The sequence below is a fragment of the Podarcis bocagei genome (genome assembly GCF_964188305.1).
Source record: "Podarcis bocagei genome assembly, chromosome: 9".
NCBI lineage: Eukaryota > Metazoa > Chordata > Lepidosauria > Squamata > Lacertidae > Podarcis > Podarcis bocagei.
The window spans coordinates 80,739,765-80,764,484 of NC_138134.1; the positions used below are offsets into that span (position 1 = coordinate 80,739,765).

The 24,720-nt window shown below is 51.4% G+C and overlaps 2 protein-coding genes and 1 pseudogene across 7 annotated transcripts in view; 1 reads left to right on the forward strand and 2 right to left on the reverse strand.

Moving 5' to 3' along the window:
• Positions 1-24,720, reverse strand: part of LOC308594245 (programmed cell death protein 4-like) — a 157,321-nt gene that overhangs the window by 48,676 nt on the left and 83,925 nt on the right. The gene's annotated exons all lie outside the window — the stretch shown is intronic.
• Positions 1,974-24,720, reverse strand: part of RTKN (rhotekin) — a gene marked incomplete at its 3' end in the record, with an annotated part of 39,303 nt that continues 16,556 nt past the window's right edge. For 3 of the 5 annotated variants that reach the window (XM_081207122.1, XM_081207123.1, XM_081207124.1), the window contains 10 exons: positions 20,983-21,044; positions 19,062-19,115; positions 18,697-18,814; positions 15,287-15,511; positions 15,098-15,192; positions 13,868-13,974; positions 8,448-8,573; positions 6,664-6,829; positions 5,563-5,667; positions 1,974-3,019 (listed from right to left, as the gene is read on the reverse strand). In XM_081207122.1, the coding sequence (XP_081063248.1) occupies positions 2,625-3,019; positions 5,563-5,667; positions 6,664-6,829; positions 8,448-8,573; positions 13,868-13,974; positions 15,098-15,192; positions 15,287-15,511; positions 18,697-18,814; positions 19,062-19,115; positions 20,983-21,044 (1,453 nt within the window). Of the gene's footprint in view, positions 3,020-5,108; positions 5,222-5,562; positions 5,668-6,663; positions 6,830-8,447; positions 8,574-13,867; positions 13,975-15,097; positions 15,193-15,286; positions 15,512-18,696; positions 18,815-19,061; positions 19,116-20,982; positions 21,045-24,720 lie in introns of those variants that run through there. The other 2 variants (XM_081207125.1, XM_081207126.1) reach the window with 2 other exon arrangements.
• On the forward strand, positions 21,794-23,592 carry LOC308594260 (cyclin-A2 pseudogene; annotated as a pseudogene). The gene has a single exon. The product of its transcript is annotated as a cyclin-A2 pseudogene (transcript).

Here is a 24,720-nt window from a genome sequence, read left to right on the forward strand (position 1 = left end):
TTGCTCTTTTCCGCCTTGGTCAGAGCGCAGCTGACGTTCTGGGTGCCTCAGTTTAAGAAGGGTATCGACAAGCTGGAAGGAGGGAAACCAGGAGGACCAAGGCTCTGGAAACCAAGACGTATGAGGAATGGTTGAAGGAGCTGGGGATGTTGAGCCTAGAAAAGAGGAGCTACGATGTTGTTGTTGTTGTTTAGTGGTGTCCGCCTCTTTGTGACCCCCTGGACCAGATCACGCCAGGCCCTCCTGTCTTCCACTGCCTCCCTCATTCTGGTAGCTTCGAGAACCCCGTCCAACTATCTTGCCCTCCATCGTCCCCTTCTCCTTGTGCCCTCCATCTTTCCCAACATCAGGGTCTTTTCCAGGGAGTCTTCTCTTCTCCTGAGGCGGCCAAAGTCTTGGAGCCTCAGCTTCAGGACCCGTCCTTCCAGGGAGCACTCAGGGAGCTACGATAGCTGCCTTCAAAACTCTGAAGGGCAGGATTTGAACCCATGGCTTCAAATTACAATAAGCGTTTCCCACTCAACAGCAGGAAGAGCTGTTTGACAGTGGAACGGATGTCCACAAGAGGTGGTGGTCTCACCTTCCTTGGAGGTTTCCAAGCAGAGGTTGGAAGGCCACCTGTCAGGGATGTTTGAGCTGAGATTCCTGCCTTGCGGGGGGTTGGACTAGATGGCCATTGGGGTACCCCTCTACCATTCTGTGATTCTATGAAAATGAATAAAGAAAGGGTTGCAGGCAGGCGGCAGCTGGAGGGCTCAGTCGGTAGACCGTGAGACTCTTCATCTTAAGGTCATGGGTTTGAGTCCCGCACTGGGCAAAAGGTTCCTGCCTTGCGGGGGCTGGACTAGATGCCCGCGGGGTTCCCCTTCCAACTCTACCATTCTATAAAAAGCAGCAGAGTCAGAGCAGGCCGTCCTGGCTCAGAGATGACCAAAGTCCTGCTGGGCAGAAGACAAAGCTTGCTCTGATCCCTCCCTCCCTACTTGGGGGTCTGCCAGCCCTCCATGCTGCTGGGGGAACATCACAGACGCATCTCTGAATACTCAGCCTCACACCTCACTGGAAGGAGGGAGCCAGGGGTCCCCAAGCCCAGAGATGGGGGGCTAGCAGTATCTCCCTTGGTTCTGCGGTGGCGCTTGGGGGACCCCAGAAAGCTCATCAGTCTTTAACATCAGCAGTTACATCCAGACCAAAGCTTTCAGCCCCGTTCTTGAGTTTGTTTAAAATCTAAAACAGCTTATCTCCTATTCCTTTGCAAGTTTTTTTTAAACCTTTTTGTAAAACTAGAGTTTTCACAGCCGAGTCCTCATCTCCTTATTACTACTGCTTGGCTTTCTTTAAACAGGGCTATGTCTAAAACTTGCCATTGAGGTTTCCAAACCTTTTTTGTAAACTCAGGGGAGCTTTTCAGCCCTGTTCTTGAGTTTGTTTAAAATCAGTTAAGGTTTATGATTTCTCTATTTCCTTCGGAGGAAACTGAATAGTTCAGTGAAACAAGGTTTGTAGCCGGCATCCCGTTAAGGCTTTGTTCAATTCTAGGTTTTTTCCTTTAAAACTTTTTGATTTTTGTTATTTGGTTTAAGTCTATAGTCGATTACTTCTCGTTTCGGGGATTGTCACGGTATTTCGTTTGTTTTGTGTAATTTCAGTAGCTCACCGGGCCTCTGCGGTGGCGCTTGGGGGACCCCCATAAAACTCCCCTGAGAAAACCCCCAAGAAAATACTTATGTTTATTTGAGGGAGTGGGAGAATGACGAACAGCTCTACCCATGCACCCCACCCCAATTTCTGCAGGGATATAAAGTCTACCAAGGCCTCAGCACCGGAAGGAAGCAGGATGTAGATGGATAATTTGGGGGGGGGAGACATCTGGCACCAATGCCATCCAGCCTCTTTTGAAGCCCCCCCCCAATATATATACACAGCCATACACACACACAGTCCAGACCCCACCTCTCGCATTGACAAACGAATCGTTAAATACATTTTAATGCATAATAAAGGAAGAGGCAGGGTTGCCCCCCGCCCCACAGATGCGGGGGGGGGGGTCACGCCTGCCTACTTGGCAGCAAGCACCGCCCCTCCCCTCCTGAATTGGCACATATCCCTGAAACTCAGGGGGAGCGTTAGAAAAACGGGGGGCTGTCGGAGGGCAAGGTAGGCGGGGGGTTATCTTTGGGGCCACCGCTGGGGGTGGTGGAATTGGGGGGCGGCTTGCACAAAGGAACCAATACGAATGAGCTCCTGCTTCTGGCGGGGGAGATGCCAACCAGACCCCCCCTGCTTTTACGTTTATTTCCCCACCCCAAATTGTTCCAGTTTCTCAAAGGAAAAAGGTGCTTTTTCTCCCCTGCTGAAGAGGAGACTTGTGGGTCAGGACGGTTACACAGCCCCCCCCCTAAATTGGGCAGTGGGCATAAGAGCGCTCCCAACAGGCTGTGCCCCCCAAGCGGGGGGCAGCTGGTCCAGAAGTGAGGAGAGGGCCCTGATGGCTCGTTAGAGGATGGCAGGGAGGGGGACTGGAGCGTGTGGGGTCCTGGCCCCACATCAGGCCCTCTGCTCCGTCCTCCTGCAGTCCCCTACTTCCAGTCAAGCGGACCTCTGGGCCCCAGCGCCCTCCCTCCTCAGACCTGGGACTGCAGCCACAAGCGGGGGTCAAACCGGGGCCGGGCGTGGGGCCGAGGGGGGCGCTCGGGCTCCGGAGTGGGGCTGCCGCTGCTGCTGCTGGAGGAGCTGGAGCCGGAGGGGCCCCTGGCCCTGGGGGGCGGAGGCGGCCCCGGCGGGCGCCCCGAGCGTCCTTTCAGGGTGCTGAGCTTGGCGTCCAGGGAGAGGGTGCGGGGCCGGCCCCAAGGGGGGCGCGGCGGGGGGCACGGGCTGGCGCTGGAGACGCTGTCGCTGTCGGACGCCGCGCTGCACGACGACCCTTCCAGGAGGGACAGCCAGGGCGGGGGGGCCAGGCCAGAAAAGCGCCGGGCCAGGATCTCCGTCACGGCCTCAATGTCGTCCGCCGGCTCAATAGCTGGGGAGAAAAATAGGGCGGGGGGAGATTAGCGGAGGGGCCGTTGCAAAGGACCCCCAGAGTGGCAGACCCCCAGAGTCCCTTTCCATGCGCCTCCCGTGAGGATCTCCAAGGGAAGCCGCGCCCCAAAGCAAGGAACATCTGGAGCCTGCTGGGGCTACTGGGACCAGATGGAATTTGGCAGGAGTTTAGCTACAGTCACACCTCGGGTTACAGATGCTTCAGGTTGCGTTTTTTCAGGTTAGTAAAGGTAAAGGGACCCCTGACCATTCGGTCCAGTCGCGAACGACTCTGGGGTAGTGGCGCTCATCTCGCTTTATTGGCCGAGGGAGCCGGCGTACAGCTTCCGGATCATGTGGCCAGCATGACTAAGCCACTTCTGGCGAACCAGAGCAGCGCACGGAAATGCCGTTTATCTTCCCGCCAGAGCAGTACCTATTTATCTACTTGGACTTTGACGTGCTTTTGAATTGCTAGGTGGGCAGGAGCAGGGACCGAGCAACGGGAGCTCACCCCATTGCGGCGATTCAAACCGCCGACCTTCTGATTGGCAAGTCCTAGGCTCTGTGGTTTAACCCACAGCGCCACGGACCGCCAAAACCCAGAAGTACAGGAACGGGTTACTTCCGGGTTTCAGCTGTTGCATATGCGCCTCCTGCAAGGATCACGTTCGCAACCTGAGCGTCTACTGTATTGGCTTCACCTAACTCAGATCACCCCTGGTTTAATATCCCTGGCGGTGCAAAATTGTCACAGGAGTGCCTGGATTAAAACCGTCTATCGAAAACTTCACTCTTGTGGTTTATCCCCACAACAGCTACTCACTTTGCGTTTTAGTAAAGGCAACAATCCAATTTGTCAGCGCCTAAATGATCTCGAGCGTCGGAAGAACTTGGCCACAATAAGGAAGTTTTGCCCAGGGCATGACTATTTCCCACCTTCCCATTTCGACTCTCTGGCACCCTCTCTGCATAACTGAGCAATTCCAAAATATACATGTGCTGTCTTGGCTTCTGCCAAAGCCTCTCCCGGCTGGAGAGGTTGCGCGCGGCTAAAGAGGAAGCCAAGACAGCCAGCGGGATGGATCCCACTCGCTGTCTTGGCTTCTTTGCTCTTTGGAGCTGGGGGGGAATAAAATTCCCCCCCTTTATTTCCCCCCCTAAAAACTAGGTGTGCCCTATGGTCTGGTGCGCCCTATGGAGCGAAAAATACGGTATGTTAAATGTTCATAAGTGTACCAACCAAGCACATACATAGATCAGCACAGGAAGACCTGAAACCATTTTTGATTCCCAAACTGACCAAATGTTTTCTCTGCAAGGTCAAAGGAAAATGGAAAAGCCTCCCCATTGTCTTTTCCTTCACAAATCCTGTCTTAAGGGCACATTTAAGATATGAATAGGGTGTCAGCCTGTGACCTGGCCCAGGAACTAAGTATTGATCATTACAAAAGACTGGCCAGGCTCCCCAGGCAATCCAGTCAAGTGACCATTAAACAGGTAACCTGCCAGACAGAGATAAACAAAGCACTCAGATTTCTGCTGTAGACCCCCTTTCTGTGATGTAGGTATGATGTATCTGGGGGTGGTCTTGGACTCCAGGGCAGGCAATTTAAAATGTGTATATAAGGGCAGGCACACCTGGGTTCTGGGTTCTTCCTCCCTCCTGCGTGTGGGGAGTGAGGACCCTGTTGCAACAGATCAATAAAGATCAGGCTTACGAGCTGCTTTGCTTCTCAATATTCTCTGGTTGGCCTCTGCTATTTTCTCCTACCAATAGGGAACCCACGTAAGGACTCTATACGGGCTCTTGGATACCCATAAGGGAAAAGGACAATTTTGGTTTACAACATACACATAAATGGAGGCGCCCACTGGGTCCAACTGTCCACAGCCCCCGCCAGCCCCCTTCCCTGTCAGTGGGAGATCCCAGGGGCTCTGCCGGTGCCTCCGCTGCCCACCCCTCTCTACACAAAGGGTACTCCTGCCTCCTTCACCCTCTACCTACCTCCCTGCCAGCCAGCCCCCCCCCCAATTTTGGGAACCCAGAGGACCCCTCCCCACCCCGTCCAGCTTTGGGGGGGGTTACGTCACCTGTCGCTGTAATACGAGGAGAGGAGAGCTCGGATCTCGGCAGAGACAGCGTTGTCCTGCAACAGCAGCCCCTCGCAGTTGGGGGGCGGCCCCCCTGGGCCAGGGAGAGCTGGGGGTGGGGGGCAAGGGGTCGGGGACAGGACAGAGAAGAAGAGGAAGAGAAGGGGAGACATGCAAAGAGAGAGAGAGCAGGAGGAGAGCAGAGAGTTACAGACACAGATACATCTGGGCGCAAGCAAGGTGTGGGGCAGGCCCCACAGAAACCGGGGGGCAAGACAGAGCCCCAGAGACAGGCAGGAAGAAAGGGCAGAAGGAGGTGAGACCCTCTTGCCTCCCACCGTGAGTTCAGGGGGCCCCTAATCCACCAGGCCCACCCCCCAGAGCCCCCTCTGTTCCCTTCAGCCCCCCAACCCTCCCCGCTTCTGCGGACCCTCTTCTCTGGAGACTCACCCATCTCGTGGTAGAGGGAGCCCTGCTTCTGAAAGAGGGCCATGGGGCGCCGTGGGGAGGGGACCTCCACCTTCATGAGCTCATCGCAGCAGTGCTTCCACTGGCCTGGGGGGGGGAAGATTGCGGGGGGGGGGCGATTTCAGTGAAAGAGTTAAGCCCCACCCCACATAACTGATCACAAGACATGGCGCCCGTTCACTATCACCATCAACTTTGGGGGGCTGCCGCTCAAATACTTTAAGGGGGGGCCGAAGGAACCTCAGCCCCTATGAGTTGGCTCACATGCCAGGGACCCCCTCCCACTTTGCTGGGCGTCTGTGGGGCAGGCAGGGGGCGCTGTGCTGCCCCCTAGTGGTCTCCCCACGTGCACCAGAGGACAGGATCCCCTCTGGCCGACCCAGAAGGTTTTAGGCCAGGGGTCAGCAAACTTTTTCAGCAGGGGGCCGGTCCACTGTCCCTCAGACCTTGTGGGGGGCCAGACTATATTTTGGGGAAAAAATAATGAACAAATTCCTATGCCCCACAAATAATCCAGAGATGCATTTTAAATAAAAGGACACATTCTGCTCATGTAAAAACACGCTGATTCCCAGACCGTCTGCAGGCCGGATTGAGAAGGCAATTGGGCCGGATCCAGCCCCCGGGCCTTAGGTTGCCCCCCCCCCATGGCAGCCTTTCTCAGCCTGTGGGTCCCCAGATGTTGTTGAACCACAACTCCCATCACCCCTGTCCAGCAAGGGCAGAGCTCAGGGATGATGGGAGTTGTAGTGCAACAACATCTGGGGACCCACAGGTTGAGAACCACTGGATTAGGGGCTGCAGCTGTCCTTCTTTAACTCCCCCCCCCCAATCTCCTGGGAAGGACAGGGGCTTCTCAAGAGCCCTCCTCCAGGAGCAAACCTCCCTAGCACGGGGGGGGTGGCTGGATTGGGGCCCCCACGGTCCAGCTCAGCTTCTCCCTCGCCTCCCTTGTCCTGCCACGACCCCCTTGCGAGGCAGGACAAGGAGGCAGCAGGAGGGTAGAGCAAGAGAGGGCAGTGTTGCCCCGCTCTCCCCCCGCCCACGTGTTTCCGCCCCCCCCGTCTCGCCTCCCCTACTCACTCATGTCGTAAAAGTGCTGCCAGAAGGCTTCCATCCAGCGCTGCGTCTCGGAGCGGGACTCGGCCAGCAGCGTGTGGGTCACCTCCTCCCCCCCATAGCGGTTCGTCACGGACATGGTGTGCAGTTGGTTCTTGGGGTCCTTCTCTGTGGCTCGGATGCGCGTCTCCTGGAGGGGGGGCAAAGGGGCCTCAGGCGCAGAAACACCCAGAGGCGCCCAGGGAACACCCAAGGAAGCGGAAGGTACCCCTGACCATTAGGTCCAGTCATGTCCGACTGGGGTTGCAGCGCTCATCTCGCTTTATTGGCCGAGGGAGCTGGCGTACAGCTTCCGGGTCATGTGGCCAGCAGGACTAAGCCGCTTCTGGCGAACCAGAGCAGCGCACGGAAACGCCATTTACCTTCCCACTGGAGTGGTACCTATTTATCTACTTACACTTTGACGTGCTTTTGAACTGCTAAGTTGGCAGGAGCAGGGACCGAGCAACGGGCGCTCACCCCGTCGCGGGGATTCGAACCGCCGACCTTCTGATCGGCAAGTCCTAGGCTCAGTGGTTTAACCCACAGCGCCACCCGCGTCCCCAACTGAAATAAGGACTCTGCACATGGTGACTGCCCAAAGGCAGACGTGGGGAGATTAATGTGTGCTATTTACAAATGGGAAGAAACAGGGCTGGGGGGGCCATGAGCTGGGCAGGGAAGAGCCACCATCAGCTGCAAAGAGCGAGTTTCAAGAATGGCAAGGTCTCCGTTTTGACATTGACACCCCTGGCACACGACATGGATGGACAGACCCTGGCATGGCTGTGCTGCCAATTGAGAGTCATAGACTGGTAGTGTTGGGACCTCCAGCGGTCATCCAGCCCAACCCCCCACAAGGCAGAAATCGCAGCCAAAGGTGGAGGCAGCTGTTGCATTGAAAACCTGCTTAGTTGGCAACTCTGGATGAGAAGGATGGAGCGACGGCTGAGGGGGGGGGGGACAAGCAGGGGCATCACAAGGTGGGGCAGGGGGCGGTCCACCCCAGGTGTCATGCCTAGGGGGGTGACAAAATCCCCCCCGGCAGATCTGCATGGCGGCACTGGCACCTCTGCCGGGCAGATTTCCGCGATTGGCACGATTGTCATCGAGAAAATCCACAGATATGCACAGCATGCGGCGCTGGTCGCCAGGGATGCACCCCACCCCCAGTGGGCACCATTTGCATCCCCCCCCCCCCCGGTGGGAGGTGCTCACATCCCCAGTGGGCAGCGCCAGGCCTATTTGCGCGATCAGTGGGCAGTGCTGGCACCCCTGGGAGAATCGCCCTGCCCCCGGGTGCACGTCATGGTTTCCCCCCCAATTTTTTTTTCTTTCCATTTTATAACACAAATAAAGAACGCAAACAGAAAAGACAAACCATACAAACAGATTCTTGTCTTATCCTTATTTTCCTAAACATTGTTATGTGGGCTTCCCCAAGTCCCACCTATCTGATTTCCATTTTACTTCATCTTTAGCAGTTTACATATATCGAATTTCTAACCATTTTTTTTATCACTTACTTTAACCATAAAAAACTTTATCACTTACAAATAATACTATTTTAAAATACACTGTCTTCAACTTCTAACCCTACAGCCTCTGCCAAATCTAGTCTAAGATTTAAATATTAATGTATTTTTTCAAATATTCCTTAAACTTCTTCCAATCCATGTTTGCCGCTCTGGGTCCCCTAGCAGTTTCCTCCGTCACTGGGGACCCCCAATGTTCTGCCCCCCAACCTGGTCTGAGACATCACCCCCTACCTTGTTGATAGCAATGGTGAAGGCTGGCTCCTCCTGCGTCTCGACGTCTTTGGGGTGCCGGTAGCAGAGGAGGTTGGAGCCCCGCAGGAGGCAAAAGAGCCGCAGCCAGCCCTGCTGCTCCCCCTGCTGCAAAATGGGGGGAGAGGGGGGGCTGTGTTTAGCAGGAGGGAGACCCACACGCCATCTTCCCATATTCATCCCTCCCCAGGACGGGCGCTGTCGGTCTTCCCTGCCTGCCCCCCAAAACCCTTTCACTGATGCTCAGAAACCCCTTCTGGGTGGGGGGGCCACAGCCCCATAACAGAAACGCTCCGACTGGAAATGAAGCTCCGTTGGGAGAGAACAAGCCTCATAGCAGCATCGGCTCTCAATTTTTCCCCTCTGGGCCACTTTCAGAATATTTGTTGTGAAGTGAATAATAATAATAATAATAATAATAAATTTTATTTATATCCCGCCCTCCCCAGCCGAAGCCGGGCTCAGGGCGGCTAACAACAATCAAATAATCAGTCAAATAATCACACAATCTAAAAATATTTCATTATAAAAATTAATTAAAACAAATTGATGGCAACCAATTAAGCAAAATTCTGAGCAGGTTGCCAGAGGAGGGAGTCAGGCTGCGCCCTGACCAAAAGCCTGGCGGAACAACTCTGTCTTGCAGGCCCTGCGGAAAGATGTCAGGTCCTGCAGGGCCCTAGTCTCTTGTGACAGAGCATTCCACCAGATTGGAGCCGCAGCCGAGAAGGCCCTGGCTCTTGTTGAGGCCAGCCTAACCTCTCTGAGGCCTGGGACCTTGAGGATGTTATTATTTGCAGACCGTAGGTTTCTCTGTGGGGCATACCAGGAGAGGCGGTCCCGTAGGTACGAGGGTCCTAGGCCGTATAGGGCTTTAAAGATTAAAACCAGCACCTTAAACCTGATCCTGTACTCCACCGGGAGCCAGTGCAGCTGGTGTAGCACTGGGTGAATGTGATCTCGCAGTGAAGACCCCGTAAGGAGTCTCGCTGCGGCATTCTGCACCCGCTGGAGTTTCTGGGTCAGTCTCAAGGGCAGCCCCACGTAGAGCGAGTTACAATAATCCAGTCTGGAGGTGACCGTCGCATGGATCACAGTGGCTAGGTCAGGACGAGAGAGATAAGGGGCCAACTGCTTAGCTTGGCGGAGATGAAAAAATGCCGCCTTTGTTATAGCTGTAATCTGCGCCTCCATAGAGAGGGAGGTATCAAAGATTACACCCAAACTCTTAACGGACGGTGCTGGCACTAATTGCACCCCCGCAAGAGATGGGAGTTGCCCCCCCAATCCCATATCGTCCCGCCCCAGCCAGAGGACCTCTGTCTTCGAAGGATTTAACTTCAACCGGCTCCCACGTAACCATCCAGCCACAGCTTCCAGACATCTGGTCAGTGTGTCTGGGGTCGAGTCAGGATGGCCATCCATCAACAGATAGAGTTGGGTGTCATCAGCATACTGATGGCAACCCAGCCCAAAACTCCGGACAAGCTGGGCGAGGGGGCGCATAAAGATGTTAAAAAGCATCGGGGAGAGAATTGCACCCTGAGGCACTCCACACACCAAGGAGTGGTGTGATGACAATTCCCCCCCAAGCGCCACCCTCTGTCCCCGACCAGAGAGAAATGAGCGCAGCCACTGAAGGACTGTGCCCTGGATCCCCACGTCGGCAAGGCGGTGGTCCAGGAGTTCATATTCGACCATGTCAAAGGCTGCTGACAGATCTAGAAGAATCAGCAGCCCCGACCCGCCTCGATCCAGCTGTCTACGAAGATCATCTGTTAGGGCGACCAGAGCCGTCTCGGTCCCATGACCAGCGCGGAAGCCGGACTGGAATGGATCCAGAGCCGATGTTTCATCCAGAAACCTACCAAGCTGTTCAGCAACCGCTCTCTCAGTCACCTTACCCAGGAATGGAAGATTCGAAACTGGGCGGTAATTGGATAGATCTAAGGGATCTAATGATGTTTTCTTTAAGAGCGGACGCACCACTGCCTCCTTCAGTTCTCCTGGGAATGTCCCGGTGCCAAGGGACAAATTGATGATATCCCCCAGGGGGCCTGCACCTCGTCTGGACACGCTCTAATCAGCCATGACGGGCACGGGTCAAGAGGACAGGTGGTGGGCTTTCCAGCTTGGAGGAATCTGTCCACATCGGCTGGAGATTGTGGTCAAAGTGGTCCAATACTGTGGTCCAATATTGTGGTCAAAGTGGTCCAATACTGGACCCGAGGACAGTCGAGGGGCCTCCAGTTCCTTTATTGTATCCAAATTGGCAGGGAGGTCATGGCGGAGCAACAGGACCTTCTCCGCAAAAAAGCTCGCAAATGCCTCACAGCTGTGTGTCAGATTGTTATTTAAATTTGCCTGTCCTTCAAGGGACGTTAAAGACCGAATTATACTAAATAATTGTGCCGGGCGAGAGCTAGCGGATGCAATGGAGGCCGAGAAGACTTCTTAGCGGCCTTCACTGCCATCTCATAGGTTTTCATAAAAACCCTATAAGATGTTCTTGAGGCTCCGTCACGGGCACCCCGCCATACTCGCTCTAGCCGTCTGAGGTCCCGCTTCATTTTCCGAAGCTCCTCGGTAAACCAGGGAGCCCGGTTTCTGCGGGGTCGCAGAGGGCGCTTAGGTGCGATCTCATCGATGGCTGCCAGGAGCTGGGTATTCCAGCCCTCAACAAGCTCAGTCAATGAGTCGCCAGGGGGAGCAAGGTCCCGCAAGGCTTGGCGGAATCTATCAGGGTCCATCAGCCTCTGCGGGCGAGCCCAAATCGGCTCACCACCTAAGCAGGGTGGGGGTGGAAAGTCAATCCTGGCTTTCAGAGCATAGTGATCAGACCATGGCACCTTCATCGAAGGAGACATGATCACATCTATACCGGCGCCAAAGATCAGATCCAGCGTGTGGCCTGCTTGATGTGTGGGGCCCGAAACAAACTGGGAGAGCCCTAGTGTCGCCATGGAAGACACCATGTCCAGAGCCTGTGAGGAGGGAGTGGCATCGGCATGGATGTTGAAGTCCCCCAACACCAATAGGTTAGGGAACGCCAAGGCCCAGCCGGCCACCGCCTCCAGCTGGCCTGACAGGATGGCTGCTGGTGCGCTAGGTGGCCGGTACACCAGCCAGACAGCCAAGCTCACCTCGGAGCCCCACACTAGGCCAACACATTCAATGCCGGGGATCGATGGCGATGGCAGAGCCCTGAAAGAACAATCTTCTCGGATTAATAATGCCACCCCTCCCCCCCGGCCCACAGTCCGCGACTGGTGGAGGACGGAGAAACCCGGGGGCGCCATCTCTCGTAAGGTAACAGTTACCCCTTCGCGCACCCAGGTCTCCGTCACACAAGCCAGGTCGACTCCCTGCGAGGTGAAGAAATCTCGCAGGGTAGCGGTTTTGTTGCCTATAGACCTGGCATTGCACAACACCAGTGAAGGAGGTGAGTAATTCTTGCTCACCCTACCCTCGTCTCTCGGGATGGGGCGCAGATTGGAAGGGGTACGAGCATATCCGTATCTCGATCCCTGAAGTGAAGTGAAGCGAAGTAAAGTAAGTAAAGTAAAGCAAAGTAGAAATTGTATACCACCGTATACTCACAGGTAAAAAAATTTGCTTGCGTCACACCAATTTTTTTACTGATAAGAAATACATTGGAAAACAGAAAGAAAGAACTCCTAGCAGTCTCTGATTTATAACAAAGAACACAATTTTTCACTCCATAAGACGCACCTAATTTTTAGAGGAGGAAAACAAGAAAAAAAAATATTCTGAACGAAACAGTGGATGTATGATTTTTGTGGTTCGTGCTGTGGCCACAGACATGTGATTTGACGGTGAGTTTGGGGTAGCCCAGTGCAAAAATCCTGAGGATCCATGTGGATCCGTGCTTTGTAACCATGTTTTTGCACCATTGTGGCCCCACGAAACTATGCTCTAATGTTTCCTTGCATCTGCCTGCCACCCCCTTGGGAGCCACATCACTACAGCGTAAGGTCCGAAGATGAGACTGCAGGATGAGGCCAGAGGGGCCCATCGAGTCATCCAGCCTCCTCTTTTCCCAGGGGCCAACCAGAAGCCCCAAATGGAAACCAGGACCTGAGTGCGAGAGCAGCCCTCTCCCCTCTCTGTGTCCTGGCAGAGGTTGCTGTGAACTAGCTCTACCTCTCTTTCAAATCAGAACCAGTGAGGGCGGTGAAGGTCCTGTGGGAGTGCCTGGAGGCGGTTGGAGGTTGGATGGCGGCTAACAGATTGAGGTTGAATCCTGACAAGACAGAAGTACTGTTTTGGGGGGACAGGAGGCGGGCAGGTGTGGAGGATTCCCTGGTCCTGAATGGAGTAACTGTGCCCCTGAAGGACCAGGTGCGCAGCCTGGGAGTCATTTTGGACTCGCAGCTGTCCATGGAGGCGCAGGTCAATTCTGTGTCCAGGGCAGCTGTTTATCAGCTCCATCTGGTACGCAGGATGAGACCCTACCTGCCCACAGACTGTGTTGCCAGAGTGGTGCATGCTCTGGTTATCTCCCGCTTGGATTACTGCAATGCGCTCTATGTGGGGCTACCTTTGAAGGGGACCCGGAAACTACAACTAATCCAGAATGCGGCAGCTAGACTGGTGACTGGGAGCGGCCGCAGAGACCACATAACACCGGTCTTGAAAGACCTACATTGGCTCCCAGTACGTTTCCGAGCACAATTCAAAGTGTTGGTGCTGACCTTGAAAGCCCTAAACGGCCTCAAAGACCCAGTATCCCTGAAGGAGCGTCTCCAGCCCCATCGTTCTGCCCAGACACTGAGGTCCAGTTCCGAGGGCCTTCTGGCGGTTCCCTCGCTGTGAGAAGCCAAGTTACAGGAAACCAGGCAGAGGGCCTTCTCGGTAGTGGCGCCTGCCCTGTGGAACACCCTCCCGCCAGGTGTCAAAGAGAAGAACAACTACCAGACTTTTAGAAGACATCTGAAGGCAGCCCAGTTTAGGGAAGCTTTTAATGTTTGACGGACTATTGTATTTTAATATTTTGTTGGAAGCTGCCCAGAGCGGAAGTGTCCGCGGTCCGGATTTACAGGCCTGGTGGGCCGCATCCAGCCCCCAAGCCGTAATTTGCTGACCCCTGAATTATATCGTTATAACGAAAAAAATAAATCTATATAGAAAACTGTGTTTTAAAATTCCCTGCTCTCTTCTGCCATCTGGTGTGGCATGTTCATAGTGCATCCAAATTGCTGCATCTTTCCTAATGTAGCTGAGCAGAGAGACGGAGCGAGAGAGAAGGGGTGGAGGGGAATCAACCCGTCTCCTGAGCGCATGGCTCTCGATGCGCCTCTGCCCGGGGGTGTAGGTCCCAAAACACGGGTCCCTTGCCTTCTCAGCCCTTTCCCTACCTGCAGCGCCCCCCCAGCACTTACCTGCACCTTCAGGAAGCCGCACATCACCTGGTGGAGCATGCAGTTGGGCTGGGCTGCCAGGCGACAGCAGACGCTGCCGTACAGGGGGAGCCAGAAGGAGCTCTCCTCTAGACGGGGGGGGGGGGGAGAAGAGTAGAGGGTCAGGGGAAGGCAGGTCTGAGCCCCAAAAGAGGGACGAGGGGCAGGGGGCTTCGTCCCTCCTGGAAAAGAGAGGCCACTTGCCCACCTACATTGTCAGAACTGGTTCAGCGGCAGCAGCTCCACAAAACGTCAAGAGACGTCGGAACTCCCCGCCACTTGACTCTGGACTCTTTTGGGAGCCTCCTGAAAACAGCCTAAACTAATTTGCAGTTTCTGCAGCCTTCCTGCTCACTGAGGGTTCTGTGTTCAAGAACCCCCAAAATCAACATGGTGTCATCATCAAGTGTGCTTTGCACAACTTATTCTTGCCACAGAAGTCTTGGTGCTTTTTGTGTGCAACATAAGGAATAAGGATCCTCCCTCCTTTTTTTGAGGGGGGGGGGAGAAAGACTGATTATCAGTTTTCTCTCTCAGGTAATACCACTCAAGTAATATAAGCTTTAGAATCCACCATATATAGTCCTATCTGTCTTTTTCAAATAACTTATCTTTGTAACTACAGTTAATCCCGCAACTTACATTGCATTCTGGGCACTGTGCATAAATCCAAAATTGCCAAAGACATGCTTTCAAACTGCTAGGTTGGCAGGAGCAGGGACCGAGCAACCGGAGCTCACCTCGCCGTGGGGATTCAAACCACCGACCTTCTAATCGGCAAGCCCAAGGCTCTGTAGTTTAACCCACAGCGCCACCCGCATCCCCATTATTATTATTATTATTATTATTATTATTATTATTATTATTATTATTATTATTAAACCACAAGTTTTAAAACATACAAAAACTTGAAACACTAAAAGAGATTAAAACCCGCATCAACTTTCCAAACATCTGGACAGACCTGTCTAATCAGGAATGATTTTAGCAGGAGCCAAAAATAGGCAGGGAGTTCCGCAGGGCAGCAAAGAGCATTTGAGCTCTCCCTGCCTTGCCAAATGGGGGACCCTCTGCCCCCCGCCCATCCACTGACTCCCACAATTTGGGTCTCTGCGCTTTCCGTGTCTGCGCAAAACTCTCAGAACCAAACTGGACTCTGGAACGTTCCTGCTCCCGCAAACCCAACCCCAACACCCCCCCTGCTCCAAGTACCGTTCCCGGTGACGGCGAGGTCGTGGGTGCGAAATGCGTCCTGGACGTGGGCCAGGCGCAGGGTGGTGCAGGCCAGCAGCTGGTACTTGGGGCCCCTGGAAGGAAGAAGAGGCGGGTGAGCCCGGAGGGGGCGGGCAGCGGGTGCGAATTCTGCGGAAGACGGCCGGGCGCCGGGCCCAGGATACTCACGCCACGCTGGGAGCTGGCAGCTGGAGGGGGCTGCTTCCCCCGTTGCTGACGGGGCTCCCGGGCACCCCGTCCAGGGCGGCACGGACCCTCTTGCCGGACGAGCGCCCCAGGGAGCTGCTCAGGCGGCTGGCCAGCTTCTTGGGGGTGCTGCCCAGGACAGAGTCCTCCTCCAGGCCGGCGCTGTACAGCTCCACCTTCAGCTCAAAGTCCGGACCGGCCTCCGTGCTGGGGGGGGAGACAAAGCGGGGGGCACAGGCGTGAAAGGGGGGCACTCCCAGGCAGCCCAGAAGGTCACCCGAGGAAGGACTTCGAATATAAAATACAACTTACAGCACGGAAGAGGATATAGAACTGGAAGGAGACAGCATGTTACAGGTGAAACTCGGAAAATTAGAATGGAAAAGTTCATTTATTTCAGTAATTGAATTTAAAAGGTGAAACTAATATATGAAGCTAATTCATCATGCCAAAGGCTGGGCTGGATGAATCCCAAGCCGGAATTAAGATCGCCGGAAGAAATATCAACAACCTCAGATATGCAGATGACACAACCTTGATGGCAGAAAGTGAGGAGGAATTAAAGAACCTCTTAATGAGGGTGAAAGAGGAGAGCGCAAAATATGGTCTGAAGCTCAACATCAAAAAAACGAAGATCATGACTATTGGGCCCATCACCTCCTGGCAAATAGAAGGGGAAGAAATGGAGGCAGTGAGAGATTTTACTTTCTTGGGCTCCATGGCCACTGCAGATGGTGACAGCAGTCACAAAATTAAAAGACGCCTGCTTCTTGGGAGAAAAGCAATCACAAACCTAGACAGCATCTTAAAAAGCAGAGACATCACCTTGCCAACAAAGGCCCATATAGTTAAAGCTATGGTTTTCCCAGTAGTGATGTATGGAAGTGAGAGCTGGACCATAAAGAAGGCTGATCGCCGAAGAATTGATGCTTCTAAATTCTGGTGCTGGGGGAGACTCTTGAGAGTCCCATGGACTGCAAGAAGATCCAACCTCCCCATTCTGAAGGAAATCAGCCCTGAGTGCTCACTGGAAGGACAGATCCTGAAGCTGAGGCTCCAAGACTTTGGCCACCTCATGAGAAGAGAAGACTCCCTGGAAAAGACCCTGATGTTGGGAAAGATGGAGGGCACAAGGAGAAGGGGACGACAGAGGACGAGATGGTTGGACAGTGTTCTCGAAGCTACCAGCATGAGTTTGACCAAACTGCGGGAGGCAGTGGAAGATATGCCAAGCCGTAGAGAATCTATGGGGCATTGCCAAGAGAAAGATGAGAGACATGAGACCAAGCAATGCAGAAGAGCTGAAGGCTGCTATTGAAGCATCCTGGTCTTGACAGACCTTGACAGACTAGAGAACTGGGCAAAAACAAACAAGATGAATTTTAACAGGGAGAAATATAAAGTATTGCACTTGGGCAAAAAAAATGAGAGGCACAAATACAAGATGGGTGACACCTGGCTTGAGAGCAGTACATGTGAAAAGGATCTAGGAGTCTTGGTTGACCACAAACTTGACATGAGCCAACAGTGTGATGCGGCAGCTAAAAAAGCCAATGCAATTCTGGGCCGCATCAATAGGAGTATAGCATCTAGATCAAGGGAAGTAATAGTGCCACTGTATTCTGCTCTGGTCAGACCTCACCTGGAGTACTGTGTCCAGTTCTGGGCACCACAGTTCAAGAAGGACACTGACAAACTGGAACGTGTCCAGAGGAGGGCAACCAAAATGGTCCAAGGCCTGGAAACGATGCCTTATGAGGAACGGCTAAGGGAGCTGGGCATGTTTAGCCTGGAGAAGAGGAGGTTAAGGGTGATATGATAGCCATGTTCAAATATATAAAAGGATGTCACATAGAGGAGGGAGAAAGGTTGTTTTCTGCTGCTCCAGAGAAGCGGACACGGAGCAATGGATCCAAACTACAAGAAAGAAGATTCCACCTAAACATTAGGAAGAACTTCCTGACAGTAAGAGCTGTTTGACAGTGGAATTTGCTGCCAAGGAGTGTGGTGGAGTCTCCTACTTTGGAGGTCTTTAAGCAGAGGCTTGACAACCATATGTCAGGAGTGCTCTGATGGTGTTTCCTGCTTGGCAGGGGGTTGGACTCGATGGCCCTTGTGGTCTCTTCCAACTCTAGGATTCTATGGTCTTCCATAACACCTCAGCAGTGCCACAGGCTGACAGCATCCATGGCACACCGCATTGAGGCAGTAATTGATGCAAAAGGGGCCCAAACCACGCCCTGAGTATATATGCATGCTTCTACTTCTCAGAGGTCCAATATTACTCTATTTGCAGTCCTTATTTTGCCGATTTCATTTAATATTCTAATTTTATGAGATTGTTAATTTGGGGTTTTCATCAGCTGTACGCCATGATCATCACAATTATAACAAATAAAGGCTTGACATATCTCGCTTTGCATGTCATGAGTCCGAAATAAATGAACTTTTCTACGATATTCTAATTTTCCGAGTTTCACCTGTACATTTGGAAAGAAAATTATATGAAAACTCCTTGGCCGACCAGGGATTATTCAGCCGCAGTTAGGCTAGAATCTCAAGGGTGGCCAACTCTCAAGAGACTGTGATCTACTTTCAGAATTGACAACTGGCAGTGATCTACCCCCATTTTTTGGGAGTTCAGCTCAAAGTTGTTGAGCTTTTTTGGGAAGGAAAGCCCTGTTTTTTTAGGAGGTCAGCTCAATATTGTTGAGCCAGAGATGGACCGCGATCTACCAAAACCTTGTGGGGATCTACCAGTAGATCACGATCAACCTGTTGGATATCCCTGGGCTAGATCATGGGTGGGCAAACTAAGGCCTGGGGGCTGAATCTGGCCCAATCACCTTCTCAATCCGGCCCACAGACAGTCCGGGAATCGGCGTGTTTTTACATGAATAGAATGTGCCCTTTTATTTAAAATGCATCTCTGGGTTATTTGTGGGGCAGAGGAATTCGTTCATTCCCCCCCCAAAAAATATAGTCCGGCCCCCCACAAGGTCTGAGGGACAGTGGACCGGCCCCCTGCTGAAAAAGTTTGCTGACCCTTGGTCTAGATGGCCTCTGGGGGTCCCTTCCAACTCTGCAATCATTCTATGCATCACTTAAGTGCCTGTTTGAGCCAGCCAACCCTTCCTGCCCCCCAGCAGATCTCCGGCCCCCCAAAAGACAAAAAACCACCCCTCTCTCCACCCCCCAAATGCCAAAGAACCCAGAGCCCCCAAAATCCCCTTTTAAAAAGCCAACTCTTGTAACATTGAAAGATTCCGGGGGAAAGGAGAAACACCGCTTTCTCCGCAGGGATCCTTTTTCAAGACTTGTCGCCTCCCGCACGGCCGTGGGGACCCCCAGGTTTCTGCCCCAAGGGGGCAGGCAGTGGGGCAGGGACTCACAAGAGGATGGTGCTCTCAAAGCAGATGTCGGTCAGGGTCCGATCCACCAGCACCATCTCCGTGTCGTAGATTTCTGGGCCGATCTGAAGCAGGCAGAAGACGGCGCAGCGATGCAGCTCTGCCAAGGAAAGAGGGGCATTTAGGTGGCACCAGCACCTCTTGGACCCCCCAAGCCCCAGCCAGCCCCACAAGGCCCAGGGAGGGAGAGGGGGGAGAAGAGGAGTTGGCTTGGAGAGGAGGCGCCCAGCGGCTTCGGAAGTGGGCACCCGGCTCGGATCATGGGGCATTCGAACAGCGCCAGAGGCGCCATGCGCAGGAAGCAAAGGTGTACGCCATCGGAGGGGCCACCACCAAGAAGGACTCACCGCCCTTGTTCTTGAAATATTCCGTGTCCTTCCACATCAGTGGGATCCGGAGGTCTGGAAAGAGGAGGAGATACAACATCATGTCTTATTCTGTGAAAAGCTTCCAACGATGTTGTATAAATATCTGGTACTTTTAATTGTTATTTTCTTATTCTTTTCTTGTTACTTTTAAACTTTTTGTACTCCCCCCCCCCCAATTTTTTTTTAAACAAACACAAATCTCAACCGTATTTAAACCAAACCTAGTAACATTGTTAAGTGACTTCCTCGTATCCCCCTGGTTGAATTTCAGTGGATATCATTTTAACGATTTTCCAAATCCAATATTCTTAAAAAATTAACTTCATCACTTAACATCTTTCTTTCTTTCCAGTTCAGCATTAAACATATTAATTCATCACATTACATATTTAAGTCATAAGCCTGTCTGGTATTTGCAAGCTTTTCCAATTAATTTAACATAACATATTTAACTAAATAGTTAAACTTTTTGTACTTTTTGATGTGAAGAATTCTTCCCCCCCTTTCTTTTTTCTTTTCCTTTTTTTCCTTTTCTGTGCTTAACTTTGTCATACTTACCTTTATTGTAAGATTGTATTTTAAACCAACAAAGATGTATTTATAAAAATTTAAAAAAGGAAAGAGGAGGAGATAAAGAGGGTTTGTTTGCATCCCCAAATGCGTCCAGGCAGGAAGAGGCCTGCAGGTAACACAGTGGGGGCCCAGACATCTAAGCCAGGGGGTCCCCAAGTGGGGCCACGAAGGGGCAGGGAGGTGCCAGGGGCGCTGGAGGCACAAATGATTTGGAAAGCTGGTCCAGCGATGATACACATGTGGTGGAATTGTAGGAAAATAAAGGAATTATGGGACTCAAGATATATAATGAGCTCAAAAAGATGTTTAAAATCTATTTTTTGGGGGGGGAACCCGAAGCCTTTCTACTGGGTAAAACAGGTATGGATATTCCCCAAAATATGAAGAATATGGCAGCAAGAATCTTAGTAGCCAAAAATTAGAAAGGAGACTCTCTCCCGACCAAAATGGATTGGCAGACAAAATTATTAGAATTTACAGAGTCAGCAAAGAATTAGAGATAATATAGACCAAATGTTTATTAGAGAGTGGGATATTTACAGAAAATATCTGAAAGAGCATAGGACCCCGGTAGAAACAAAGAAAATCTTATAAAAATAAGGATATGGGATAAGATGGGAGTGATAATGAAAAGTGTGCTACATAACAGAAACCCGGAACCTTCGATGGTGTGACTGGAAGTCATAATGGAAGCAGCGTTGTAAGAAATCCATTTACTTTTTGCAATTTGTATTATCCTTTGGTTTTTCGTTCGTTGACAGTTTTTTCTTTTTTTAAACTAATAAAGCAATTTTTTAAAAAAGGAAAACTGGTCTGACAGAATCAAGAGCTTCCATTTTGTGGAATTAATTAAACGCAATAGCTGAAATTGGATTTTGGAGGCATGTGCAATTAATTGTCACCGTTTTGAATTTTGTTGCCTTATGGCCACCCTTGGCGGGTCGTGCAAGCTGCTATGTTCTGAATAATGTTCTCATTCCGCTGGGAACAAAAGGGGTGGAACCCCCAAAATGTCTGGGAACTGATCTAAAGCATGGATGTGCCTTTGGTCTCCTCCAGAACAAGCCTCAAGCATTCTTTACAAATCAGTAACAATTCTTGAAAGCCAATTATAGGGGCAATATAGAATCACAGAAGGGATCCCCCAGGTCATCTAGTCCAACCTCCGTCAATGCAGGAATTTTTGCAGAGGGAAGGCCATTTTTGCACCCCAAAACAGTTCCCCTTTGGGACCGAGCTGCTCTGCCTGCCTCTCCCACTGGGCTCTGGGCCTGGGAGGGGTCCGGCTGGGCTGTACCTGCGGCCAGGTGGGTCACGGCATCCTTACCTGAGATGCAGACTCTGCCTCGGCAGGGCAGGCGGTCGTCCACGGGACCAGCGTCTGAGGGGCTGAGGGGGGGGAGAAAGGGCTGTCAGAGACACAGGGAGGACCCCCCCACACCGCCTGCCCCCCAAAAGCCCCACTCCAGCATCACAGGAGAGTTCAGGCTACACTCTTGATTGACAGCCCCAAGGATGTGGGGAAGCAGAACGACTGCATCAGTGGCATTCTTCATTAAAAAAATTATTTTAGAAGATTCATATGCTACTATTATTATTTTTTTAAGTTTCATGGCAGCATGCAGATTTTAATTAAATAATAATAATAATTTATTTATACCCCGCCCATCTGGCTGGGTTTCCCCAGCCACTCTGGGCAGCTCCAAAGAAAATATTAAAAATACAATAAATCATTTTTGAGTATGTTTGATATTGTCAATTGCTTTTACTTCAATACTGTCTTTCAGTTTGCGTATCACCTTGTGGTCTTTTAGTCCAGTACTGTAGTAATAATAATAATAATAATAATAATAATAATAATAATAATATACTCCCCTTCATCCGTGAATCACACCCACACCATTAAAACAGATTTAACAGCCCAAGGGGTGGATTAAGAGAGCAGCAGTGCCTCATTCAGAAAAGAGGCAGAAGTAGGTGGTAGCAGTAGGAACGGATAGTCAGAATGAAAAGAACAGTCATAATCTCAGAGAAGTGTAGGGCTGGAGGGGAACCAAAGGGTCATCTAGCTCAACCCGCTGCAACGCAGGAATCGCACCAGAGGCCTCCTGGGAAAGGCCAACTCAGCTGCTCAAGAGAACGAGAGCGAAGCCGCCGAGCGAGCGTCCGTTCAGAGCAGCTCGGCTCGAGGCTCCCCGGTTCTGCAGTCGCCGCCGCCACCGCCGCGCTTATCGCCATGCTGACGGGAGCCGCCGCCGCCGCCGCCTCCCTGGCTCGGGAGAACCAGGAGAACGTGCCTCCGGGAGTCAAGGGCGACCCTCGGCTGGCGGGCGCTGCGCTGGGGACGCGGGTCGCTCTGGGGCTGCTGCGGCCCAACCGGGAGCCCCTCGCCCAGCCGCAGGCTTCCCTCAGCCAAATTCCATGGAGTACCAATGATGAAAACTGCCTCGATGTTCCCCTGGGCAAAATGGGGAATAAGCAGCCCGCTTTTACCATCCATATGGATGAGCCTGATGTCACCAGGCAGAAAAAACGTATGATGTCGAGAAGGATGTCTTCAAGTGAAGAGGCCCTAGGCTTGAAGACGGCAGTCGCTTCAATGGGAATCAGGAAACCTCTGACACCTATAGATAACCCAATGGATCTGAGCTTCGGTGAGGGATCTCCAAGTATTATGGATATGTCAATAGTCCAAGAAACGGAGCAGAGAATTAATGTTAACCATGTACCAGACTACATTGAAGATATCTATAAGTATCTTAGGGAAATGGAGGTGAAATGCAAGCCCAAAGCAGGTTACATGAAGAAGCAGCCAGACATCACAAACAATATGCGGGCTATTCTTGTGGACTGGCTAGTGGAGGTTGGTGAAGAGTACAAGCTCCAAAATGAAACTTTGCACTTGGCGGTAAACTACATTGACAGGTTTCTGTCCTCAATGTCAGTGCTAAGAGGGAAACTTCAACTTCTGGGAACTGCTGCCATGCTGTTGGCATCAAAGTTTGAAGAAATCTACCCTCCTGAAGTAGCAGAATTTGTATATATCACAGATGACACTTACACAAAGAAACAAGTCCTCAGGATGGAGCACTTAGTTCTGAAAGTCCTTTCATTTGATCTGGCAGCGCCTACTATAAACCAGTTCCTTTCTCAATACTTCTTGCATCAGCCAGCTAGCTCCCAAGTGGAAAACCTGGCAACGTACTTGGGAGAACTGAGTTTAATTGATGCTGAGACATACCTGAAATATTTGCCATCAGTAATTGCTGCCGCAGCATTTCACACAGCAAACTATACTATTTCTGGAAAAACTTGGACTGACTCTCTTGCTGAAGTTACGGGATACACAATTGAAAGTCTTAAGCCTTGTATATTGGACCTCCACAAGACCTACCAGACAGCGGCACAGCATACGCAACAGTCTATACGAGAGAAATACAAGGCTGTAAAGTACCATGCAGTATCGCTCATTGACCCGCCAGAGACACTAATCTTATCGTAACAATCAAACTTGACATCTCAAAGGTGTATATTACCTGTAATAGCAACTGTACAGTTTTAAACTTTTATTTAGACTTCAATCACTCTGGTATATTACCATAGAAAATTGTGAAGTTTTCTACTTTTATAATGTTTTAATGTAAACTTTTGTACATGCAATCTTGTTCTAAATACTTAGGTGACGCGCCTTTAAAAGTTCTGTTGAAACAGACTTACAGGTCAACCACTTAAGTACTGCTGACCCTTTTTTAAAAATAAGAGCATGTAAGTAGGGATTCTGACTCTAAATGTCAAATCAAGAAAATTCAATAGAGTCTGTCTGCATACTTGAAATACTAATACGAAGGAAGGTTCAGTCTATTCAGACTCCTATATACAATTAAGTTGCAACAGTATATTTGGGAAAGTCAACTAATGCTTAACATAATTTAAGAGTGACGCTCAGCTGCTCCCAAGAGGAGGCTGAGCAGACTTCCCTCGCCCAAAGAGGGTCCCCCTCAGGCTCTTCTGCTGCAGGAAGCCCCCCCTGGAAGAGGCCAGCCTAACCTCGAATCCGGCCCCTTTGGACAACCCAGGAGGCGTCAAAGGCAGCCCCTTCCCAGTCCCACCCTAAGCTCTTGGGGCGCTCCTGCAGGCGCACAGCTCCTCTCCATGCTGCCCCCCCCCAGCTCTCCATTGTTGCAGGAATTTATGTATAGGTGGGGGGGCTGCCCCTCCAGCAGATATCATGCACATGCAGCCCACTACCAAAATCAGCACCATCACTTTTGTGACTTTTGTGATTTGTCCCCACAAAACACTTCATCACAGTTTCTTCCTATCTATTCAAAGGGCCTTTGCTGCACAATACCAAATGTAAGAATTCACTGATCAATGTATCTCTGTACTGGCTCACTGGGAAAACTTCAGAAATGCATTTAGACCTGTGAGCTCAGCTCCTCAGCAGCCCCTCTGCCTGAGTGAGAATCCCTGGCATCCTGATACCTGAGTGCCAGACAGGTAGCCCTTCCAGAAATAACAAACCCAGATGGAGACAAAAGGGTGTGATGAACTTGGCTGGGAAACAGGGAAATGTAAAAATAAAAAAATTCCTTCCAGTAGCACCTTAAAGACCAACTAAGTTAGTTCTTGGTATGAGCTTTCGTGTGCATGCACACTTCTTCAGACGCACTGCATCTGAAGATACACTGCATCAGATACACTGCATCAGTGTATCTGAAGAAGTGTGCATGCACACGAAAGCTCATACCAAGAACTAACTTAGTTGGTCTTTAAGGTGCTACTGGAAGGAATTTTTTTATTTTGACTATGGCAGACCAACACGGCTACCTATCTGTAAAGGGAAATGTAAATATCTTTTTTGTTACACTTGGTGGGTGTTTGGTGGAGGGCAAGGGGAACCATGGGGCAGGGTCCAGGATGCTCAGATTACTGCCCCCAGACCACCCCTTTCATGATGTAACCGTGATGTATGAGTGAGGTAGTTTGGGGTGTGTAACATAGGGATTAAAGGTAAATGGACCCCTGACCATTAGGTCCAGTCCTGACCGACTCTGGTTGCAGC